Below are 21763 nucleotides of genomic sequence, written 5' to 3'. Positions count from 1 at the left end.
AACTAACGCCATTCTCGCTTCTAACTCCATTACTCCTTTTCCTCCCCCATAGCTGAAAAAGCAGTATTTCACTTCAACATTATTTCAAATGTTGATTTTTAAAACAAATTCTTTTCCCTACTAGGTTTTACATTATTTTTAAGAGTTATAAATTAACATGACAATTCCTTTATATAATAGAAGAAATAATGGTGAACCAAGCTTGATATATTATACCTTCCCCTTTCCTAACAGTTTATCAGGAGTAATGAAGCTAAAGGTGAACTTATAAATTACAAATTCCCGTAAAGTTGTGTTACTTACACATTCAATGTGTTTGAAAGGCTTTTAAGAGTCAGAACAAGAGATTTTTCGAAAGGGCACTTGAACAAAGATTAGCTAGACTATCTCCCATAATACATGAATGTTTCAAAAAAATCTGATATTCAAACACAAAACATCTCAAATACAAGTCACTTGGTAAAAACATAACATAGACACACAGCACTTCATACACTCTCCACACAAGGCGGGGGAGGAAACTCCCACCTTTTGTATTCTCCAAACATTTAGATCACTACCGATTAGAAATCTGCTATGAAAACAACACAGCTAATCTGTTGTTAAAAGCAGTAAAACCTTATCCCCATTTAATTATGTTTTTATTAGTCTCTGTTCTTAATATTATCTAATTTCAGTACATACATGACTTCATATTCCAATAAATTGAAAAACACTGACCGAGCTCAAATTTACTCAAGCACCAAGTTCAGACCAGGCAAGATCCTGTTGCAAGATAAACAACATGATGTGATGTAACATAATTTTGTGTGTGTGTATGTGTGAGACTGGGGCGGGAGCACAGAGAGAGAGAGGGAGAGAGAGCGAGTAAGACTGCATGAGAGAGAAAGTAAGCAAGAATGCGCGCCAGCATTCGCAATAGAAAAAAAATACGTATGTCCAGAGTAGTTTTCAGTCCAGTGCTCACTATAATTCAGAATGGAGAAACAGATAAGACAATGAGAGCTTAATACAACAGAAATAATGACTCATTTTTATATTATTTAAAATAAAACCATACATTAAAATAGCTTCGCAGAACGGCCACTTTCTTTGTGAAGTTCACTTCATTAATATTAAAGTAGCATGGCTACATCTGTATTTAAATTTTGGACCAGAACCTACTAGTCAATACACATTCTGTACTTCTCTGCAGAAAGGATCAGCACCTATTAGTTTAAAAGTAGGGCATATTTTGCCATTTTAATTTCATTTCCACTAATCTAGGAAGACAAGCCTGAACAGAAAAGTATCAGGGATAATCTAAGCACAATAACCAAAGTCAAATTGCAGAAATCCAGACAATTAGAAAAAGTCAGCTGGTAACCTGAAAAGAGAACAATAAATTGTGTACTCAAAAGATAAGACTGTAGTGGATGGCAATGTATTTATATACTGCTTCCTACTTTGCAAACTAAATGTTCAGTGAAAAGCTGTTTTTTCCTTCAATTTCTTGTAATTAGAGCTGCCATATAATTCTTCAGTAATTATGTCACCTTTTGATGCACAAAAATAATTCCAACAGAAATCAGTCTGCATACTGAAGTCCTATATCACAGAGGAAAAAAAAAGAACACTATTAGATCATAGGAACCACTTATGACTTCTGTATTACAACCAACTTCCTCCTTTCCAAACAGCAACTTACTCAGACTGTGCTAAAACTTTTCAGAAATACAGAAAAGTTTCACAGAAGCTTCGGCAAGAGAACATTCCATAGCGAAACGCACATTAAACACATTTATAATCACAAGCATTAGAAGTAGAGACTATGTAACTTCTATTGGGAAAACAGAATAATCGTTTAAGAAACTTTGCAAGAAAAATAAACTGTATCTTTATATTAGCTATTTCAAAAGATTTGTATTCCCTAATGCTATATGAGCACGAGAGTCTGGAAGAAACCCAAAAGCCATCAGCTCAGAGAATGCCAGGACCTCCGAAAATTCCATGGGCTGGTGGTCAAACGCAAACAGAAAGACTAACGAGAGCTAGCCATGCTGGAATCCATTTCTCACCCCTGTTCCATGCTTTAGCAGGTATCAGTCGACAGCTTCCTTAAAACACTCATTTTTCTGTACAACACAACGTGGCTGCAAATTCAAAGCAGACTGTATGAAGTTCAGACTGGAACTTCATTTGCACCTGTTAGAGTGAAACTGCTTGAGCCTCGCTGCCCTAGTTATTTATATTATTACTACTGATTTTAATAGCGAATGTGTTTACGTCACAAATGTTATTACTCATGTCCTTCTAGCTTGCTAATTTTTATTTCTCAAAGGTTCTTCTACTACTGCTGTATCTTCACAATTTGCTACACAAAAAAATATGTAATTCCGATTTAATCAGAAAACAGAAGAACTACGCTAGAGTACTGAACAAAAGATCTAATCTTTGGAGCATCCTTTCCAAGTGAGTGTAAATAAACTATAGCAAAATGAAAAGACTTGTAATTTGGTATTTGGAATATTCTTCATAAACACCAATTTTCTGTAACATCCTTGCATATCTGATACCACCTCATGTATAATGCAGAAAATCTATTTCATTTTCATCTATTGACAGTGAATTTAATTTACTGTTGCGGCTCTTTACCCAGATTATGTTATTAATTCTGCAATCAGGCTCTTTTGAATGCTTTTATTTCTTCCAAGAGTTTTCACAATTCTATATTGATTTCTTTTTTCCACCCTAACATACCTTTCAAAATAAAGGACCGTTTTTTGTAACTTTCTAGAGAAAAGTAAAAAAAAAAACCCAACTCAAAGACAACAAGCATCAGTTCATAAGCTGTATCTTTCAACAGGAAAAATCTACTTGCATCACTTTAACCTCTGACATTTAAGTATTATAAACTGCATTCATTAAAGAGATGTACAACAGGTGCATTAAAATTTCCACATCAAAAATCATCATCATAAATAGACCACAATCTCTCCATTAATAAAAAATTATCCACTTCTCCCTGACACTAAAGTTAGAGGACAGGAAAGCTAAATGCTCCAGCGTTAGTGTTCTGTTTACATCCATACCAACTGCCTTCACTATTTTGTAGAATTCAGTCATCTTATTAAACTACATCAAACGTAAAGCAGCTCTTATTTTTCCGAGAGAAAAGAGTTGGTAACAGCCAGTCAACTAAACTCTAAACCACCAGTTATTCTTCAAAATAACAAAATCAAAACACCCAAAAAATTGTTAGCTCTGTTATTATTTTGCATCAGTTTTTAAGAAGTCCTCTAGAACAAAGTTCAATCACAGAATGCTAATTTGTTTATCTTTAGGGGAAAAAAAAAAAGATTATTCCATTGCAGAAGCTAAAATCTTGTGTATCATTATGTAAGACTCCCTCCTTCAGAAATCTTATAAAGGAGAAATGCTAAATCAGGTATTTATTATTGTTACACACAAATATTAAAAACTTCTTTCTTGTGCATTAATATAGTGAATATAAAACACTTATTTCTTTATTGATCCAAAGTATTTCACTTTTGTAATAGAGTTTTCTTCCACCATCATAATAAACATAACATAAAGAATATCTAAAGAGCAGCACTTGTCCTCTTTACTTCACTCCAGAGCCAGTGAACAAAGCAGTGAAGCAGAAAGAAGGTACATAATGGATTTAAAGTAAATGGCCCATTCTTTAAGAGGCGGCCTCTCATTTTTACTCATTCTAGCTTAATTGTCATTACAATGTCTGGAAACTTCAAACGAACAATTATTTTTACGCCAGCTGTCAAGTTGGTTCCTTAAAGCTAGATTTTTTTTTTATTTATTTTTAAACTAAAAAACAAAGCAATCAAAATGTTAATGAAAATATTATTTTGCAGAAACGTTGTAAACATCTTTAAACACATTTCAAGCAGTTAGTGTCCAGTCCATTCCATACACCAAGACAGACAAAACATTTATATTCACTGTTGCACTTTGTAACACACTTTGCTGAGAAATAATGCTTCCAGCTGCACTGGAAGCTTAGTCGTCCATATATGAAACACACTGACACATACATACATCCCTTGGGATTTAAAAATAAAGAATTGGCTAATTTTTGCACCTACCTGGGTAAAAATCTTTGGATTTAGACAGCTTGATGGTGGCCCCAGTCTCTTTCTGCAACTGAACAATTGTCTGTCCTCCCTTCCCAATTATAGATCCAGCAGCATAACTAGGTATGAGGACCTTTAGAAAATACTGGCCATCCTCTGAAAAATTGAGATATGCATGGTTAATATGGCTTACAAACTTCGATTTTTTCCTCCCCAGACCCACAAATAGACAAAATGTTACATCTTTAAACTCATCCAGTAATTCATGCATTTACATCTAACCAGTTGCGTCATTCTACAAGACATGTTTAGACTATGCCTTTGACATTTTAAAAATATGTACATTTATTCTGAGCAAGTTAAAGAATCCACATAGATTCCTTAAAAGAATAAGAATAAAATCCAAAATTATATTTCAAAGGTGGATTTTTTTCCCCAATGGTAACCACAACACGCAGAAATGATCGGACCCCTTTAAAAAAAATAAAGCCCTGCACGAAAACGTGCCTAGTGACAACTACAACCTTGCTTGAAAATACTGCAAAAGAAATGCCAAAACTAAGAAGGAATGAATTGTAAATTCTGATGGGCTATTTGTTTGTCATTAGCAAACACATGAGAATAGCAATTAGCTATTGCCTGCATTCTTCTTAAGTGAGCAAAACGACTACTCTGCTACCAAATAACCCACCCAAAATGTGGGGTTTTATTCCAAGCATTTCAGCCACTGCCAAGAAAACAACTCAACATGGTGAGGATGGAATCACTTGCCTAAGTAATCCTGATGTATTCCTTTAGCACTTCTTAAGCGACAATGATCTCTTTTAAGCTCATTAATTAAAGGACATTAAGAAGAATTTTTCCCAACTGATCAAAAGCCTAAGTCACTTATTTTAAATACACTTAAAAGGTGATGAGACAGACAATGCCAGTCCTCTACCCACCGCTAGCGTTAAAGCACACAATCGGAACAGGAAAAATATATACACAATGAATGGTGGGGAAAAAGAAAAAAGGATTCCCAGTCTGATTCGGCAACTGCACAATTGCCCGTGCCCTCACCCCACTGCTAAATCCAGCTACACTCAAGTCTAAGGACCTTCCGTAACCGGCTCCGAAAAAGTGCAAGACAATAAGGGTCCGCTGGTTCCCCAGACTTCGGCTCTCCCCAGTAATTATAGCAACGTCCCATTGACATGGATATCAAGATTTTTTTATCATGAAACCTGTTTCAGGAAGTTGGTTTGTGGGTTTGGTTGGCTTTTTTGGTTTGTTTTGGTTTTGTTGTGTTTTTTTTTTTTTTTTCCTAAGCAGAAAGAACGATCCCAGTTCACCTCACTCCTCTTATCCGAGACTATAAAGCGTCTCCCGAAGTGCTTGTGTGTGACAGCCGTGCCCACCCGTATTAACATCGCTGGCTGAAGCAGGCACCGCGTACAGCCAGACCGCTGCTCTTAATATTGGGCAAATAAATTCACCTCTGCCTCGGTGCATTGTTATGACGACTCCAGTGCAAACGGACAGAGGAGATGCTGGTCCCGTTATAACTCATCTCCTCCAGGAAGAGCAGGATGTTAACTAGCGAGTCCCCGCGGCCGGCAGGCGACTCCCCCCCGCCACCAGCCAGCCCTCGCCCCCGGCACGGCAAACACACGCCGTGCCTGCGCTGACAATAGAAGTGAGGCCAAGGAGGAGGAAAACGCACGGCAAGGCTGAAATTCAACTTGCGACCCAGAGGGATGTGGAAGGAGGAAAGTGCGTTTGCCGTCTCCTTCCAGCTGCCATTTAATTTCGCCCATCGTTAAACGGGCGAGGGAAATAGCTGGGCTGCAGAAGCCCCTTGTGCTCCCTCCTAGTCTCCGTAGGGTCACGGCTGTGCAGCCCCGGCGTGGATATTAAATAAAAAGACTGGTAGATGCTGAAAACCGACGCCATTTTGATGAATGATAACATTAGAGAAATGGGAATGTTTGGGGGGGAAGGGGGGGGAGGCAGGCAGGCAGGTAGGGAAGCGGAGAGGTGGGTGGGTTGGGCGGGGGGGGAGGTGACAGAGGATATACCCACCGCCCGTGTTGGTCCTCTTGGTGCTGCCGGCTTCAGGGGGGGCTTCAAGCGGTCTTTTCCGGGAGTCCGGCGGGTCCAGGTCTATGGGAACCCCGGTGTGGGTCCCGTTCTGCTGGATGGGAGCTGCCGCCATCATGTTTGCTGCTGCTCGGAGGAGAATTGTCTCTTCCCTTCTGTGGTGGGGGGGCAGGGACGGAAGGGGGGAGGAGGAGGAGGAGGAAGGGGGGAGGAGGAGGAGGAGGGGAGGGGGCTCGTCCCGTTCTCTTGTCCTTTTCGAAAATGTAGAGCTAAGCTCGGGATTGTCGAGGATGCTGCGCGCCTTGTTTATCTGGCACCCGGGGGGAGGGAAGGGAAAGGAGGGAGGGAAGCGGGCAGGACTGGGCTGGAGGAGCAGCTGCAGTGCAGTGTCAGGAGGAGATGAGGAGAAGGGAGACAGGGGAACGAGGGGGGCGAGAGAGGGAAGAGAAAGGGGGAGAGGGGAGGAGGAGGAGGGGAAAGAGTGAAAAGAGTGAGACAGGAGGAGGAGAGGACAGAGCGAGTGGTAGAGGAGAGGAGGGGAGAGAGTGAGTGGGAGAGGAGAGGAGGGGAGAGAGAACGAGTGAGACTGAGGCGGCGGGGAGGGAGGGGGAGAAGGAAGGAGGGAGGGAGCGAGCGAGCGGTGTAAATGGTGGGCGAGGGAGTGAGTGGGAGATGATTCACGCTGCCTCCGATTCCCCTGCCCTCCCTGCCTGCCCGAGTGCCGCGCCCGGCGCTGCGGCTGGGGCTGCCCGCCGCTCCCCTGCCCTCCCTCACGGGCGGGCTGGTGTGCGCGGGGGTGGAGAGGGGGGGGTCTCTGCCCGTGCGGCGCGGCTCCGCTCTCGCCCCACCACCGCCGACGCCGACGCACGGGCGGCTGCCCGACCGACCGTCCCCGGGCTGGGGGCCGCCACCCTCGGCCGCGCCGCAGAAACCCAACAGGCAGGAGAGGTTAGAGCCGTGGGAGGGGGTGCAACTGCGGGGCGTGGGAGGTGGAGGGGGGACAACGACCAGGGACAGGCGCGGGAGGGGGAGGCGGCCGGGATAAAAAAGAAGGGCGGGGCTTCTTCCGAAGACAGGCGGGAGATCCGTCCAATGGGAACAAAAGAGAGCGAGGTTGGGATTGAGACGTATGGCCAATCACGGGCCGCCGGTGGAAGAGCCGCTCGCCGGGGACGGGGAGGGGGGGCGGAGGCGGGGGTGGTTTAACCTCTGCGGTGGCCGGCGGGGGGTGGGGGCGACGGCGACGGCGACAACGACAACGCCGGGGAGGGCGTGTGTAGAGGGCCGGCTCCCGCCGCGGGAGGGTCCCCGCCGTGATGCGGCGTCACCTGGGTTACACGCTGCGCCTCATAGGCCCGCGGCTGCGGGGGAGGATGGCGGAGGTGGCCCGGGGAGGCTGCGGGATAGCGGGGACGTGTCCCCGTTGAGGCTGGTCGGTCACCGCCGCGGCGCGGCGACACCCGGCTGGTGCGGACGGGGCCCTTCCTCCCGGCCACCGCTCCGCGCTGGGAGCCTTGGACGCGCCGGGCTGCATCGCGCAGGCTTGTAGGAAAAAAAAAAAAAAATTAATAAAGATATTATTTTTATACTGTGACAGGCGGTCTAGCTGGAGCTATGTGACACGGAGTGGCGTTTTTTATGTAAATATTTAGTGGAAAATTAAAACGTGTTTCACTGCGGCGAAGGTTATTTCTGCTTACAAATCTCAAATTATTCAAGTTGAAGCTTAAAACATTGTAAGGTGCAGGGGGGCGGGGGGTGGGCGGGCGCCGGGGGATTGTCTGCTTTTATAAGCATTTTTTTACTCGGCTCTTTGCTATTTAATTAACTCATTGCCTTTGAAAAAATTTCTCAAACAAACCAATATAACTGTAACGGTAGTGGTCAGCACTAGAGCATCAATTCCATACAAAATTTAGAAATGTGTGTTTATTGCATTAGACCATGCTCTGTTCTAAATTCGTATTGATATGTGTGTGTGCAGAATGGCTGCTGACTTGATTCCTCTTACTATGCAAGCTTAAAACCTGGCTGTTTGTGGATGAAATCCAATTTCCATTCTAAGCTCCCTGGGAGACTCAGCCTTAGTTTTAGTAATCACTTACCATTAATACTGCCCCAAACAATTTTTAGTACTTAAAATACAGATTTCATGTATAATATATAATAGAGCACATCACCTCTACTTACAAGTTATAAGCCGGATGCGTAATCCATTATAGGATATTAAAACATGGACACTTTAACATCTAAACAGGCTCCTGTCTGAAAGCATTCACAAATTAAGAGCTTGATCCAGCACTGTACATAGGAAACTTTCAATGACTTCTTTGGGAATTGTGTCCCAGGAATGCGATATCTAGCCTCCTCACAGGCAGATGAAATAGATGCGGCAGATTCAGTAACAATTTGATAGCATATATGGTCAGAAAAATGATTGTATAAAAATGGAACTTTCTTACTCATCATATACCCTTTGTATCTAAGATACTCTGACTCATAATTGCTTAGTTTACTGACTGAAATAAAATTTTAGGCTTCTGTTACCTTGGCAGTTGCTGACACAATTATGGTACAGCAAGCTAAGGACTGGTTCTAGCTCTTCCATTTTCTTTACTAAGTTCCAGTCGAAGAATTTTAATTAGTATTTGAGCCAGAAAGAGCACAGCATGACTTGAGGTCCAGTTTGTAGGGTCATCAGTCCTAAGAGACCTCTTTTTATTTGTAAACTAAGCCAATGAATTATAGAAAATTTTGAAGACAAAAATAAAAACCCCACGATGTTCAAGTGAAGCCATCTTGAGTCAATTTCCGCAGTGGAACTGGGTAAATTATAACACTGCTCCCTTTATCTCACTGAATATGTCCCATTCATCTGTAGTAACATTGAATCAAACAATTCTCTTGTTTCAAGACCACATCTGTTTTACTGTGCCCCCCGCACCAATTTTAATTATGTGGCAGATCTGATTGGATTCAGCACCTGCAAGTCTTTCCTTTGGGAGCTCCAATTAGCTTATAAAACATTTACTTGATTGCATTCTTTAAACAAAAGTATTGTTTCATCCTAACAACAGGAATATTAAAGTGTGGAATAAAAAAGGGTTTTAACTTGATAAGCGGCGTGTATGTTGTTTGTGTATCTATCTTCCATAAGCTTAGAGGAAAAAGTGGTAATCCTGAAACCTAATTTCCTCAGACTCAGCAGATGTCTGTCCTGCATTAGGCTGTTTCTTTACCAACAGCTGTTTCACAAGTGCCTCCCCTTGTCTCTACAGAATGCCTTTTGTTTAATAATTTCCTGATATGCTGTCTCCCAGTCCCACTAAAACAAGCGTTTTCAACTTTTCTGGTACCTATAAGTAGGGTTTTTATAGATTAATGGCCAGGTGCGTCTTTGAAGAATTTAGCTAAAACTATATAACTAGTCTCTCAGCTAGTTTCTTAGTAGCAGTTCTACTTAAGTAAGCAAATAGCTGCATATCATAAGCATTTCAACAATTATTGTCTTAATATTAATGAAAGTATTAATTAATACATATATGCTTCAGAATATGTTTATTTTTCCTTATTTCACTGCTTGGAGCGGTGGCAATTGAGGTCTAGGGGGTCATATTGCATAAAGTGCAGCCCTCTAGTGGTAGAGATCACAGGGAGTTTAAAGGAAGCTGCGTTTTTGTCATGGGTGGGGGGCAATGAAATAGCTTTTAGCAAAATGTAGGCAACTGGGACACTTCCCTGCAGTGTATCAGTCTCCTGTGTTGTTCGTGGGCTGAAGCACAAGTGAAAATAGTTGTGGAGGCCTGCTCCTGCTCTGTTGTGATTCCTATGGAGAAAGGACCAGTGCAAAAATAAAAAAGTCTGTATCAGCAGAATTTTCCTCTTTTTCCAAAACTGTAATCTGTTGCTCAGCTTTTCCTTTTCAGCCAGCTGTAGACTGGCACATCTGACCAGAGGTTGTTCAAGCTGTTGCGGGATCTTGATTCCTTTTCTGTTTCTTTCAGTCGTGTCCTACCAGCTAATGTATTCTATAACTTCAGCAGGAGTTAGTTCAGTGATAGCGTGGAATACAAATTCAATTTGCCAGACTTATTTCTAAAAACGTGTTTGGCCGGTGGAGGTGTGGATGATAGCGTTCAAACTAGTCCATCCCACAGACATGAGAGCTGTGCTTAGAAATGAAAGGGGTTAGGAAGAGACATAAACTGAAGCAATTAAGCATGTATTTTAACAAATAGAAACCTGCAGAATAACTGAGGTAAAGTTTTAGTAAACATCACCTAACCTGATAACGTCCACTTTGTGGGGCAAGACTCAACCTCCTGTTTCTTGTAGAGGTGAGGGATATTTCTCCTCTGGCTAACAGAATGAACAGTTTGTTTTTCCCTTTAGGGAAATATGACAGAGCCCAATAATCATTAGATGAAAAATGATACCTCTTAAACATCCTGTCTAGGTAAAAGAAAACAGATACAGTCTTTGCCCAAAATGATGCCGCTACTATTGGAAGTTTTTCACTACTGAATGATTGCTGTGATTCCTGGTAAGCTTTGGGTCCACTAAAATTACAGTTAGTGATGAACTCAGAAGTCTCTTTCAAGTCTTGAACTTCCACCTTCTGTTTATGAAACCTTTTTCCTCCAATAATCTATCAGTTAAAATATTATTATTTATTAATTTATCCAACTGTCGCTTGTTTAAATACTGCAGAAGTTTTTCACCAGTAAAAAATTTAAAGTTTCAGTGGAACTTCTCCAAGATTGCAGCAACATTAATCTTAGGAAAATCAAACCCAGGGTTTGGAAAAAAAAAGCTGAACACGTATTAGGCAGAAAGTGACCTGATTATCTCTTTTCCCATAATTATATTCCTTTTATTATCTGCACCTATATTATACGCATTGCAAAACTAAAAGCCAAGTGTTTATAGTTGCGCTCTTCACAGAAAAGAGCATGGGCAACTGCTAAGCCCTTTCATATTGTAGGCCATTACTGTGTAGTAGCTTTCTTTTTCCAGTAAACTGAGGATGGTAACTTAAAATCGGTAATAATTTAACCATACTATTTATCATAACATGAATATATTGGCTAAAACTCCCTTTCTAGTGGTGGAAGGAGAGACTGCATGCTGTCTTGGCAGATGGATCACCTGCCTCCTCCTATTCCCACAATATTCATCAAAATTTGCAAAGGTTTTTTTTGGACTTTTCTTCAGGAATATAGAACTGAATTGTTCCCAGTTCTTCATTCCTGAATCTGTAGATCAGATTTATAAACTGTTCTTGTGTTCTTTATATCTTGAGGTTACCTGAGGACCTATCCAGATCTCGGTGTAAAAAAACAAGGTTGCCTCAGGACAAGTTCATTTTTCATCCCTCCCAAGGAATTGACTATGTGGATCAGGGCATGATCCATGAAACTCCAGTGGCTAGGCACTTACTCCAAAAAGGCATCTCCATGGTGATCTTTCTGTACAGTAATTTAAAAGACCTTTTATTTCTCAGAATGAAAGAAATGGAAGACTTCATTTCAATTGCCTTCCAATAATAGCAGTATGGTTTTTTTGGGGGGACTGGTTCTTTTTTAAATAGGAAAACAGGTAATTCATGGATTAAAACTGGTACAAACTAGGAGTAATTCCATTGTAATGAAACGATGATGTAACATAGTATGTGAGGAATAGCAGGATCACCTTATGTCAGTTTACGGTGTTATTGATTGGGTAGCTCTTAGCACTGTCTTATAAAAGAACATCAGTGAAGCATCTCTTCTACAAACTGAATTCATCCAGCTGTCACTCCAGATGCTTCAGGATGTATTCCTCTAATGGTGAACAGGGTATTTTTCAAGGAATCGGCATACCTGTTTCCAATCTCTGTTAATATAATTGCACTAGCAGTATTACTATTTTATGTCTCATTTTACCCACCCACCACCAACTGTCTTACTTCTTTGAAATTTGGGCACTTTAGGAGAAATTAAATACGAAGAAAGAGACATTAACAGCAAAATCAGTTTCTTTGATTCTGTTGTCAGGCCTGGTCCCCTTCCTGTGTACCGAAAGACCTGGAACAATGCAGCACCTTCTAAGTGGTCATAGGGACATCTCTGCTAGAGCTCAGTCATGCTCTCAAAGAGTCTAATACAGCCTTGGTTGTTCTCATAAATTAAAACTAGTAAAAACAGGTCGTACTTTTAAATGTAGTCTTACAATATATGACCTTATTCACCGGTTTTGAAGCCTGGAAGTTTGCTATAGGTCAGATGACAAATGAGAGTTATTTCAGTGGAGAAGATCAGAAATCTTGCTGGCAAAGGAATGGGAAGGCAGCAAGTAAACATGTTGCACAGGGGACAAAGGAAAGACAAGAATGCGACGATGAAGACAAAGGTGCTGATTTTTCTGTGCTAACCACGATATATAAAAAATTATCTAGCAAAATTTGAGTTGCTCTGCTCTTTTTGCTCACTGACAAAAAGTGTAGTACTTGAGATCAAGAAAGACAAATACATCCTAGTAAAATTATACTAGTAAACTCTCCTACTGTTAACCACCAGCAAACCCCCCTTTTTCCCAGTATAATTTGTAGTCAATTTTCCAAATAGTAAGCTATTTCAGCAAAAGTGATTTTTACAAGTATAATACTATTATAATGGTTGGGTTTTTGTTAACGGAAGGGTAATAAAAGTAATATCTCTAATATTATTGCAATAGCAATAGTTCCTAGTAGAGATCTAGAGATCTTTAAAAATGCTTCTTAAAGGTTTACCGTATAAAAATGCATATGCCAGTAGATTACAAATTAATTCGCAGCACAGCAAGATTTTAGACAATAGTGATTACCTTTAAGAATATGAAGTTACATTGGGAACTTCAACTGATTCTTCCCTAGAAGAGGGAAGTTTGCCTTAGAGTTTGTTCTTGAAGAAATTATTTTACTTCACCGCCAAAAATTAATGATTCCCAGCGCTTTATGTTTCTACCCACTTGAAATCAATTACTACAGAATACCCCTGAACTGGAAAGTCTCCTGGTGGGGGAGGGTAAATATATAAAACTTACTGTCAGGATAAATTGGGCAGAATGATTTGGCACATATCCTTGGAGTTTGCCGTGAAAACATGTATCTGGGTGTCAGCTGCACACAAAGGCTATCTGGCCGCAGAAAAAGCACGGGGATTAGACATAATGCTGCCTCTTTGAGACAAAGGGTATTCCTTAGTGCAGTGAGGTTAAAACAGACAGCGCATCAGTAGTACAAGTCTATCTAAATTATTTAGCTACCATTTTGACCCAGAAGGAAGTGGTGGCAGATTATTAATTAATTTGGGGGTTTATTCATCTTGTTATTTTGTTTCACTGAAAGCAGCACTGGAAACGTGAAAAGGTACCAAAATGTTAGACCATTTTTACTTTAGTAAGATAAAGAATCACTGTCTAATTTTAATGCTAGTTGGAAAATATAACTGATTTTGATTTACATTTCACCGAGACTTACATCATGAAGTTGCTATGTATGTTTGTAAGTGGGTGCACGACTTTATATTCAACCGAAGTGAATGGAACAACTCATATGTTCAAAATAAAGCGTATGTTTGTCTACCTTGCTGAATTAATGCTTCATTTGTTTTCAATTCAAAGAGAGTGAGCTGCGTTTCTTCAGTATTGCAGATTTAGGCCACCAAATCTCATCCAAGCATACAGTAAGTCAATGGGAACTTTCCTAGTGCAGCCCTGATGACCTTTCTGAATATGTGGACTTTTAAACATTTTTTTCAGAGAAGTTATGAATTGCTTTAAATGTTTCACATACATATATTACATTCAGAAGCTTCTACTTTTTTTCTTTTTTTCCTTTTTTTTTTTAAAAACCATTCAGATAGAAGATAGAAGTCCATGGACCTACTGGATGAAAACAATTTTATTGACTTCATGGGGTTTTAAGTCATTCAATACAAAATACTTAAAGGAAAAAATAGTGGAGAGGGGAAGGAAACTATATAAAATATATTAACATAAACTGCAAAGCATTCATGCAATAAGAGAGATTCTCTTCATATTCTAGTGATGGGCAATTTGAATTAATTTTGCATTGAAATATTTGGGGTTATGTAATAGGGATATATTTAAAAAGTATTTAGGAATATATAATTTATAATTTCTAACAAATTGTGTATAAAAAAAATAACAGCTGGTATATAATTTGAAATTTGGCAGTTACAAAAGGGAAAACTAAAGACATACTTTCCAATAACTAAAAATCACAAGCTAAAGTGAAAATGTTTTGTATGTTTATTATCAACATCGCTTATGTTGATAATAAACAGATACAAATATGATGTTATAGAAAGTTACAGGTTATACATATTAAAAAAAGCCTGATTATGTTTCTTGTAAATTTTCTGTAGAGTATTTTGCTTGTAATATTTTAGCCAAGTAGGAAGACTCCTGTTTCTAAACTTCTAAATATTTGTATTCTTCTGTTGTTCTTATTTTCATTTAGAGGCTTAAGCTGTTTGCTCTGGAACAGAAAAATTCATATGTAAAAATAAAATTCTGCAGACCTGAGTCATTGCAAGTGAGATGAATACCCATAAAAAAGTACAAATCACAAAAAAACCCCAGAAACAGGATCATTGTGTGTATTTGCAACAATGCTTACAGATTCATCATGGCTCACAACAAAGGTATTTATAAGTGGACCTCCTGCCTCTGTCGCATGCTGTCATTGCTTTGGATTGACTGCTGTTAGATCCCTGTAATCCCGAGCCCTGGGATCTTGTCCTACATGTTTACCCCACTTGGTATGCCTGTTAGTAAGTATTTAAAATGGAAATGAACTCTAATCTTTGTATGTATTTATAACAAAGGGTTTTAATCCCTTAAAACCCATATTTAACATGGTTTTTTTTTAAAATAAAGTTTATAAAAAACTCTGTTCAGTCTGATAGCTTATATTTGCCAGGTTAGCCAGTTAAGTTTGGTTAATGACTGGCATTTCTTAATTCAATAGGGTGGTGTGGCAGTGATATTATGTAACACATTGCTGGATGAGGAGAAGCACAGAGTAACAACAGCCACCAGGCTAAAATGGCATGTTTAATAGGAAGTCTTGTCAAATTTCATATCTGTAATGCACTTGTAATATAAAAAAAAAGAAGAAAATTTCATATATTAGAAGACTGATGTGACAGATATAGAAATGATATATTACTGCCATTAAGTTGTGAGTTTATGTTGTTATCACAGAATCACAGAATGGTTCGGGTTGGAAGGGACATTAAAGATCATCTAGTTCCAACCCCCCTGCCATGGGCAGGGACACCTCCCACTAGACCAGGTCACTCAAAGCCTCATCCAGCCTGGCCTTGAACACTTCCAGGGATGGGGCATTGACAACTTCCCTGGGCAACTTGTTCCAGTGCCTCACTACCCCTACCCGTAAAGAATTTCCTCCTGATATCCAAGTTTTAGAGATTAAAAAACAAGTATTGTCCAATTAAGAAAAGTTCATTAAAACTATCATAGCCCATCCCACCTGAAAGCTCATTGTTGCCAGCTGATTAAAAATAATGTACTGAAGCTAAAATTCTCTCTCTTCCATCTTTGCATCTCCCGTATTTGTTTGTATCAAATGATATCTGAAATAAACCACATTAAGGAGCTCTACCTAAGCAAAAGCAACAACAATAAGAACTTTCTCCACTGGTGCAAGAGAGCATATGGAGACTGACGATTTTAGCTAATAAAATGCCTAAAGCTTGATGGAGAAAATGCTTCCTGGATAATACACTACAAAATAGAATTACAATACATTCAGCTCATCTAGATTTAATGAGTTGGACAGCATTTATTTTCTCCAAATAATGAGACATAGTCAGTTCTGTTGAAATTCAATAGCCATAGAAACAAAGTTCCCATAAATTGGGTAAAGCAAATACAAGGATATAGCACAGCACAATTTATTTTTTTGCTGACATGATTATAAAGAAGAGAAAATCCTTAACATATACATGTGTATTGAAAGAACAATAAATACTCAAACAGGCTTTTAAACTTGTCATCAAGGCAGTGTAATACTACTTCATTTTTCCATTTGTACATTGAAATATGTATTACTCAAATCTATTTTTTGAGATTTCTCTATACACAGTTATAGGCCTATAGATAAAACTAATTGCAAACAACCTATTCAGCTGTAATCAAGCTGAAAAGTTGCAAGAGTTAATTGTAAAATACACTGAATTAGCATAACTACTGCAAAAAGTAGCGTAAAACACTGGCGATATGAAATTGTTTCTTACTTCATTTGAAGGTGGTAAAAAAATCACCTATTTAGTTCAGAGTTGTAATCCTCACTCTTATAAGAAATTTTATATTTGGAGTTCCTTGTACCCAGTAAAAATCTTGTGGCATGTAGGATCTTTGTGAAAATCACTGCAATTTTCATGTTATGATTGTTATTAATCAATATTTATACAACATTAACTCAGATTGCCTTTTCCTCTATAAAGGGTGCTGAGACGTAAGGTAGTGATGATGTATCAACTATCAAGAAAATTGCAGATATGGCTAATGTGGTCAGTTAAGTCTTTTTTCTTTCAAGAGTGACAAACTCGCATGGGAGGATTACAGAAAAAGAATCATAGAATATCTTGAGTTGGAAGGGACCCTTAAGCTTAGGTCATTGAGTCCAACTCCCTGCTCCTCACAGGACTACCATATGACCAAGAGCGTCGTCCAGATGGTCCTTGAACTCTGACAGTCTTGGCGCCGTGACCACTTTCCTGGGGAGCCTGTTCCAGTGACCGGCCACCCTCTCAGTGAAGAACATTTTCCTAATGTCGTCTGAAGTTCCCCTGATGCAGCTTCATTCCATTTCCTTGTGTCCTATCACTGTTCACCAGAGAAAGGAGGTCAGCACCTCCGGCTCTACTGCCCTCCTTGAGAAAGTTGTAGACTGCAATGAGATCAACCCTCAGCATTCTCTTCTCCAAGCTGAACAAACCAAGTGACCTCAGCCACTCCTAATAAGTCTTGCCCCCAAGACCTTTCACCATCTTGGTCGCCCTCCTCTGGACACTCTAATAGTTTGATCTTCTTCTTATATTGAGGATAATAATATAAATGTGAAATCACTAGAGCTAATCTGTACACTGGTGTGTTACGATAAGGATGTTCTTTCTTAGGATTCTAATGGAGCAGCTAACTCCATCTGGATAGAGCCTTACTCCTGGCATAATTTCATTGACTTCAGTAGGCTGTCGTTAAGGAAATAGATGTTCCAGTTATGGAAATGTGTTTTACATTTATAAAATTTATAATTTTAGTCTAGTAAAAGTAGTTTGAATACATTTCAGTCTACTTTATTGATTTCAGGATGATTTACTCCGGGAACCAAAGGTTATGTGATGAATATGCCAACAAACCCTGTCTGTCAGTAACAAAACCACTTTTACTATCTGTCATCTAATGTGCCACATTGTTTTCCAAGTTCAAATAACAGACTGGTAAATTAAGAATACAGTACACATAAGAAAAAGTATAGGAAAGATTTATTTTTTTAATTAGAACGTTATAGTCCTAATCTAACATCATGCACAAACAGTAAAGCTAAATTTTTAAAATTTGCAAAGAGTTAAAACATGCAAGAGTTAAAATTCTTAAAGCAAAAATATCTTGGCTTAGTTGCACATATATTTCACTTTAAAGTAAATGTGTTAACAAAAAGTGGGGCTATAAAGTTTGGCTAAATGTACATGGCAATAGAATTGTATTTCCAGCCTACTTTACTATTAACTCTAAACTGCCCCCCACCCCCCAATTATTTTATTGTGCTTTTTGAAGAATTTACCATTTTATGAAGATGAAACACCTGGTAGGACTTTTAACAATTTAAGAAAACACACATAAGATGATGATGCTAGAAAATGAATATGTTAAAACTTTATTCGATTGTTAGTATCTAACTGTACTAGTGCTAATGCAGGCAGTAATCACATGTAGTCCAATGAAATTCAAAGATACTATTCTTTATCAAAGACTGAAAGATTTGACTCAGTTATGTAAATTCTCATTCATTTGAATAGTCTTTATTCATATACATGATCTTATTCAACACAATTTTTTGCAAACAATCGAAACACTGAAGTGCTGCAAAAAGAGTATCTTCTGTTTTCTTGTGCTTTTCCACAATTTTCTATACAGTAAAAAATTCCAAAGAAACTCTTCAAAATTTAGTATTATGTAAAGCAACAAATGTCTGCAAAACATTTTGGTGTCTGTGTTCCTATTTCCCTAACAACATACATTATTGTTAATCATGACAATCTGAAACTTCATTGTTCTTGAAACGCTGGTTTCTTGAGCACTTTTCTTAGATGAATATAACTTTGCTGACATTTGGAAAATATTGATACCTCAAAGTTTTGTATATGTCAAGTCTGACTGAAAATATTATGTTAATTATCTTTTGGACTGCATGGGTAAATTATTCATTATTACATCATCATGCTGTGGAGGAACCGGGTTGCACTATCTCCAAAGATTATGCATTACTTAAAAATGGTTGAAAGCCATTTTTCTCTTCATTACAATTGTCACATTAGTGAAAGAAAACAATCAGCGTTCTAGGAACACTTTATTTATTTAGAGCCTCTAAGATTTCCCAAGAGGACATGTCATATAATCAAACAAAAATGCTTGGCGTGATAGATTACGCAACACTGCATTACATTCTGTGGAAAGTCATTTATGAAAAAACAAACTGTGCCCATGTTATTCAGTGTCGTCTAGATAGCCCAATAAAACATAAGGTGAAAGCAGGCATTGCTCATGGAAGTTTGAACTGTATTTTGTTGTGATAGTTTTCACTATTCAATTTGATGACATGAACATTCTCTGTAAATCCGACCATCTGAGAACAAAGTTAAAAATTGTAATTATCGTATATGTATATGGTGAATTTCAAAGTTATATTAAAAAAACTTTAAAGATTTGAATTGCATTTAAATGTTCAAAGCCTTCAAAATAAAAAAAATCTATTAAAAGACAAGTGTGTGTATATGTGTATGCATATATGTGTGTTTATACATCTGTACAGATAAATAAAACGCATGCACATGAACAATGTACACCTATTATACATTGTGTGTGTATGTATATATGTGTATATATATGTTTATGCATGCATTCATACATAAAATCACACAGCAATTTTGAGCCCTCTAGTGGTAAGAAGTGTCTTAGTTAAGATACCATTCATCTAATCATATCTACTTAAAAGACAGGTTTCTAAACTCTACAACACCATTGTGCTTTTGTGTAGGTTCAGGGTGGCTCCCTGCAGTTGATGTGGGTCTGTAGACAGAAGTGTTACTAAAAACAGAGAACTGCAAATTAATTTATTGTTTATGGCATGGTAACTTTACTGCCTTTTCTCTGTTCAAAATACAGCTCTTCTGTATTCTTTTGACTCTATGATAATTTGTGATATTTCTTTAAAAAACAACAACCCCCCGACATGAATATTGTCAAATAAACATGAAATGTTTTTAAACACAGCATCCTCATTCTCAATCTCACATTTTATACTTCCGCAAGTAAGTACTACAGGGGGAGGAGAAGAAAAATCTGCTTTTCAAATTGGGAAAGGATTCATCACACATAACTTCAGCCATCTAAAATCTGGGTTTGTAGATGAAGCCAGTTGTTTGCACTGACCCTGCTGTCACTGGAGGTAAGTAGGACTGAATGAGTTACCATCTAAAGATACCTGACAGAGAGCTGTAAGGTAGGCGAAATCTTAATGGATGCAAGTTTTCTCTCCTTTTCCCAAGGAGACCTGGCTAAATAACTTAGAATCAATGTTTTCCTTTTAGAAGGCTGAAAAAAAATATTATATAAATAGCCTAGATCCGAACAAGATTAAATAACACAATAATAAAGAATATTATTTATAAAAATATTTATAACATGTAATACATATTAGAAGATAACAATATAATATAATGATACTGCATATGTATATTATAATAACATATTAATAAATAAATAACATAAATCTCAAGTTATTTACTACATGGGGAAACCATTCTGCAAGATTACTACTATTTGGGTGAAACGCCAGAATAATATTCAGAAATGTTTTGTCTGGTGTGGAATGGATTTGATGGGCTCCAGAGATTGCACTTGCTTTAATTTTCCTCCTGGACTCAGTTTAAACGTTTGATCTGGATGACCATCCATGCCTTAGACCTTATGAATCCTGCAGATGACCTATTTCTTCAATGATTGCCACTTTAATCAGAACCTTGTTGCTGCAGGAACAAGGGAGCACAACTATGCACAACCGGGTAAGATTCCTAAGCTCCTTTTACAAGGCAATCTCACTGGGAGGACCTTAACCATGCTATTCATTCCCTCTGTCCACAGTCCTATAGCCATGGAACTTGTTGACTCCCAAGAGTAGTAACAGTTTAATTCACCAGGGTTTTTAATAAGGATAAATATCAGTGTTTCTGGAATTATTTCATTAAAATATACTATAGTAATCTATGAATGTAATTGGTTATCTGCCAAGAGCTTAGGACAGGAAAATTATGTAAGTCATAAGCCATTAATTCTCATTTTTAATAATGCAGCAACAATTTTGCTTCCAGTGTGTTAGAGCAATTTAAATATATTGTTATTCAGTTGACTGTTTGTTTATTTTTAATATCTATAAAAATTTCATACATACACATAGTACAGAAATGAACTCCTAAAAGGAATATTTTCATTGGATGCATGTAAAATTTGCACAGGTTGAATTCTTTTTACAAGATTATCTGGGTAAAACATGCAAGAGGGAACATAAGTTTTGTGTGTGATAACAGTCCACCTCAGGCAGGTAGTGAGGCATAAAGGTGGAAGTCAGTTCCAGCATGCAAGAGTATGATTATCACAAAAACTGGAGTTGGGTTATACCTTGTAGAAGAATGCATCGGTGATTTTATAACAGTGAAAAATATTCCTCTGGAGAATAACACTAAACAGTACTATGTGACTTGGAATGTTAAGGAAAAAATAAATTTTACATTAAGGCACTGCACTTTTCTTGTTTAGAAATCCATTTTCTACTAGAAATAATATAGTCAGGAAACTAGTACAATTTATCTGTTCTCCGCTTGGGATAAACACTTAAATTCATACTTGACAAAATCAAATGTTATTGCTTACTTATGAAATGTTTATAACAGGAGTATATGATGTCTGGATAAAAGCGTTTGTAGACAAAATAATCTTAATTATCTCCAAGAAGGCATAGCAATTGCTTTAGTATGGCTAGAATATATTGATAAGGAGGTTTTATGGGGTGCTTAAACTATCAGGAGTTCTTGGTTCAAAAGGATTATTGAATGGCAGCCTGATGAAAGAGGAAATTAAATTTAAAGACTGCTAGTGTGAAGTCATCAAATCAAGTTGTGCTTCCAGGCTGCTTTTTTGCAGCTGACATCACTAGCATCCTTCTTGCATCTTGCAAGTATTGCATCAGCTCTACAACAGAGCAAGATATCATCCATTGACGTGTCACAGAGGACAAGAGTCTC

At 38.4% G+C, this 21763-nt stretch overlaps 1 protein-coding gene and 1 long non-coding RNA gene across 4 annotated transcripts in view; one reads left to right on the top strand and one right to left on the bottom strand.

The window, feature by feature from the left end:
- Nucleotides 1–6689, bottom strand: part of NOVA1 (NOVA alternative splicing regulator 1) — a 158894-nt gene extending 152205 nt beyond the window's left edge. Inside the window, exons 1-2 of one of the 3 annotated variants that reach the window (XM_063332957.1) lie at nucleotides 6156–6689; nucleotides 4104–4247 (exon numbers count right to left, since the gene is read on the bottom strand). In XM_063332957.1, the coding sequence (XP_063189027.1) occupies nucleotides 4104–4247; nucleotides 6156–6291 (280 nt within the window). In that variant the 5' untranslated portion in view covers nucleotides 6292–6689. Of the gene's footprint in view, nucleotides 1–4103; nucleotides 4248–6155 lie in introns of those variants that run through there. The other 2 variants (XM_063332955.1, XM_063332958.1) reach the window with 2 other exon arrangements.
- A 197-nt stretch (nucleotides 6690–6886) lies between these two features.
- LOC134514760 (uncharacterized) lies at nucleotides 6887–18422 on the top strand. Its single transcript, XR_010070801.1, has 3 exons — nucleotides 6887–7121; nucleotides 14677–14860; nucleotides 16688–18422. It is a non-coding gene; the product is annotated as an uncharacterized LOC134514760 (long non-coding RNA).
- Nucleotides 18423–21763: the final 3341 nt, after the last annotated feature.

The sequence above is a fragment of the Chroicocephalus ridibundus genome, chromosome 4 (genome assembly GCF_963924245.1).
Source record: "Chroicocephalus ridibundus chromosome 4, bChrRid1.1, whole genome shotgun sequence".
Classification (NCBI taxonomy): Eukaryota; Metazoa; Chordata; class Aves; order Charadriiformes; family Laridae; genus Chroicocephalus; species Chroicocephalus ridibundus.
This window is presented reverse-complemented; position numbering and strand designations above follow the sequence as displayed.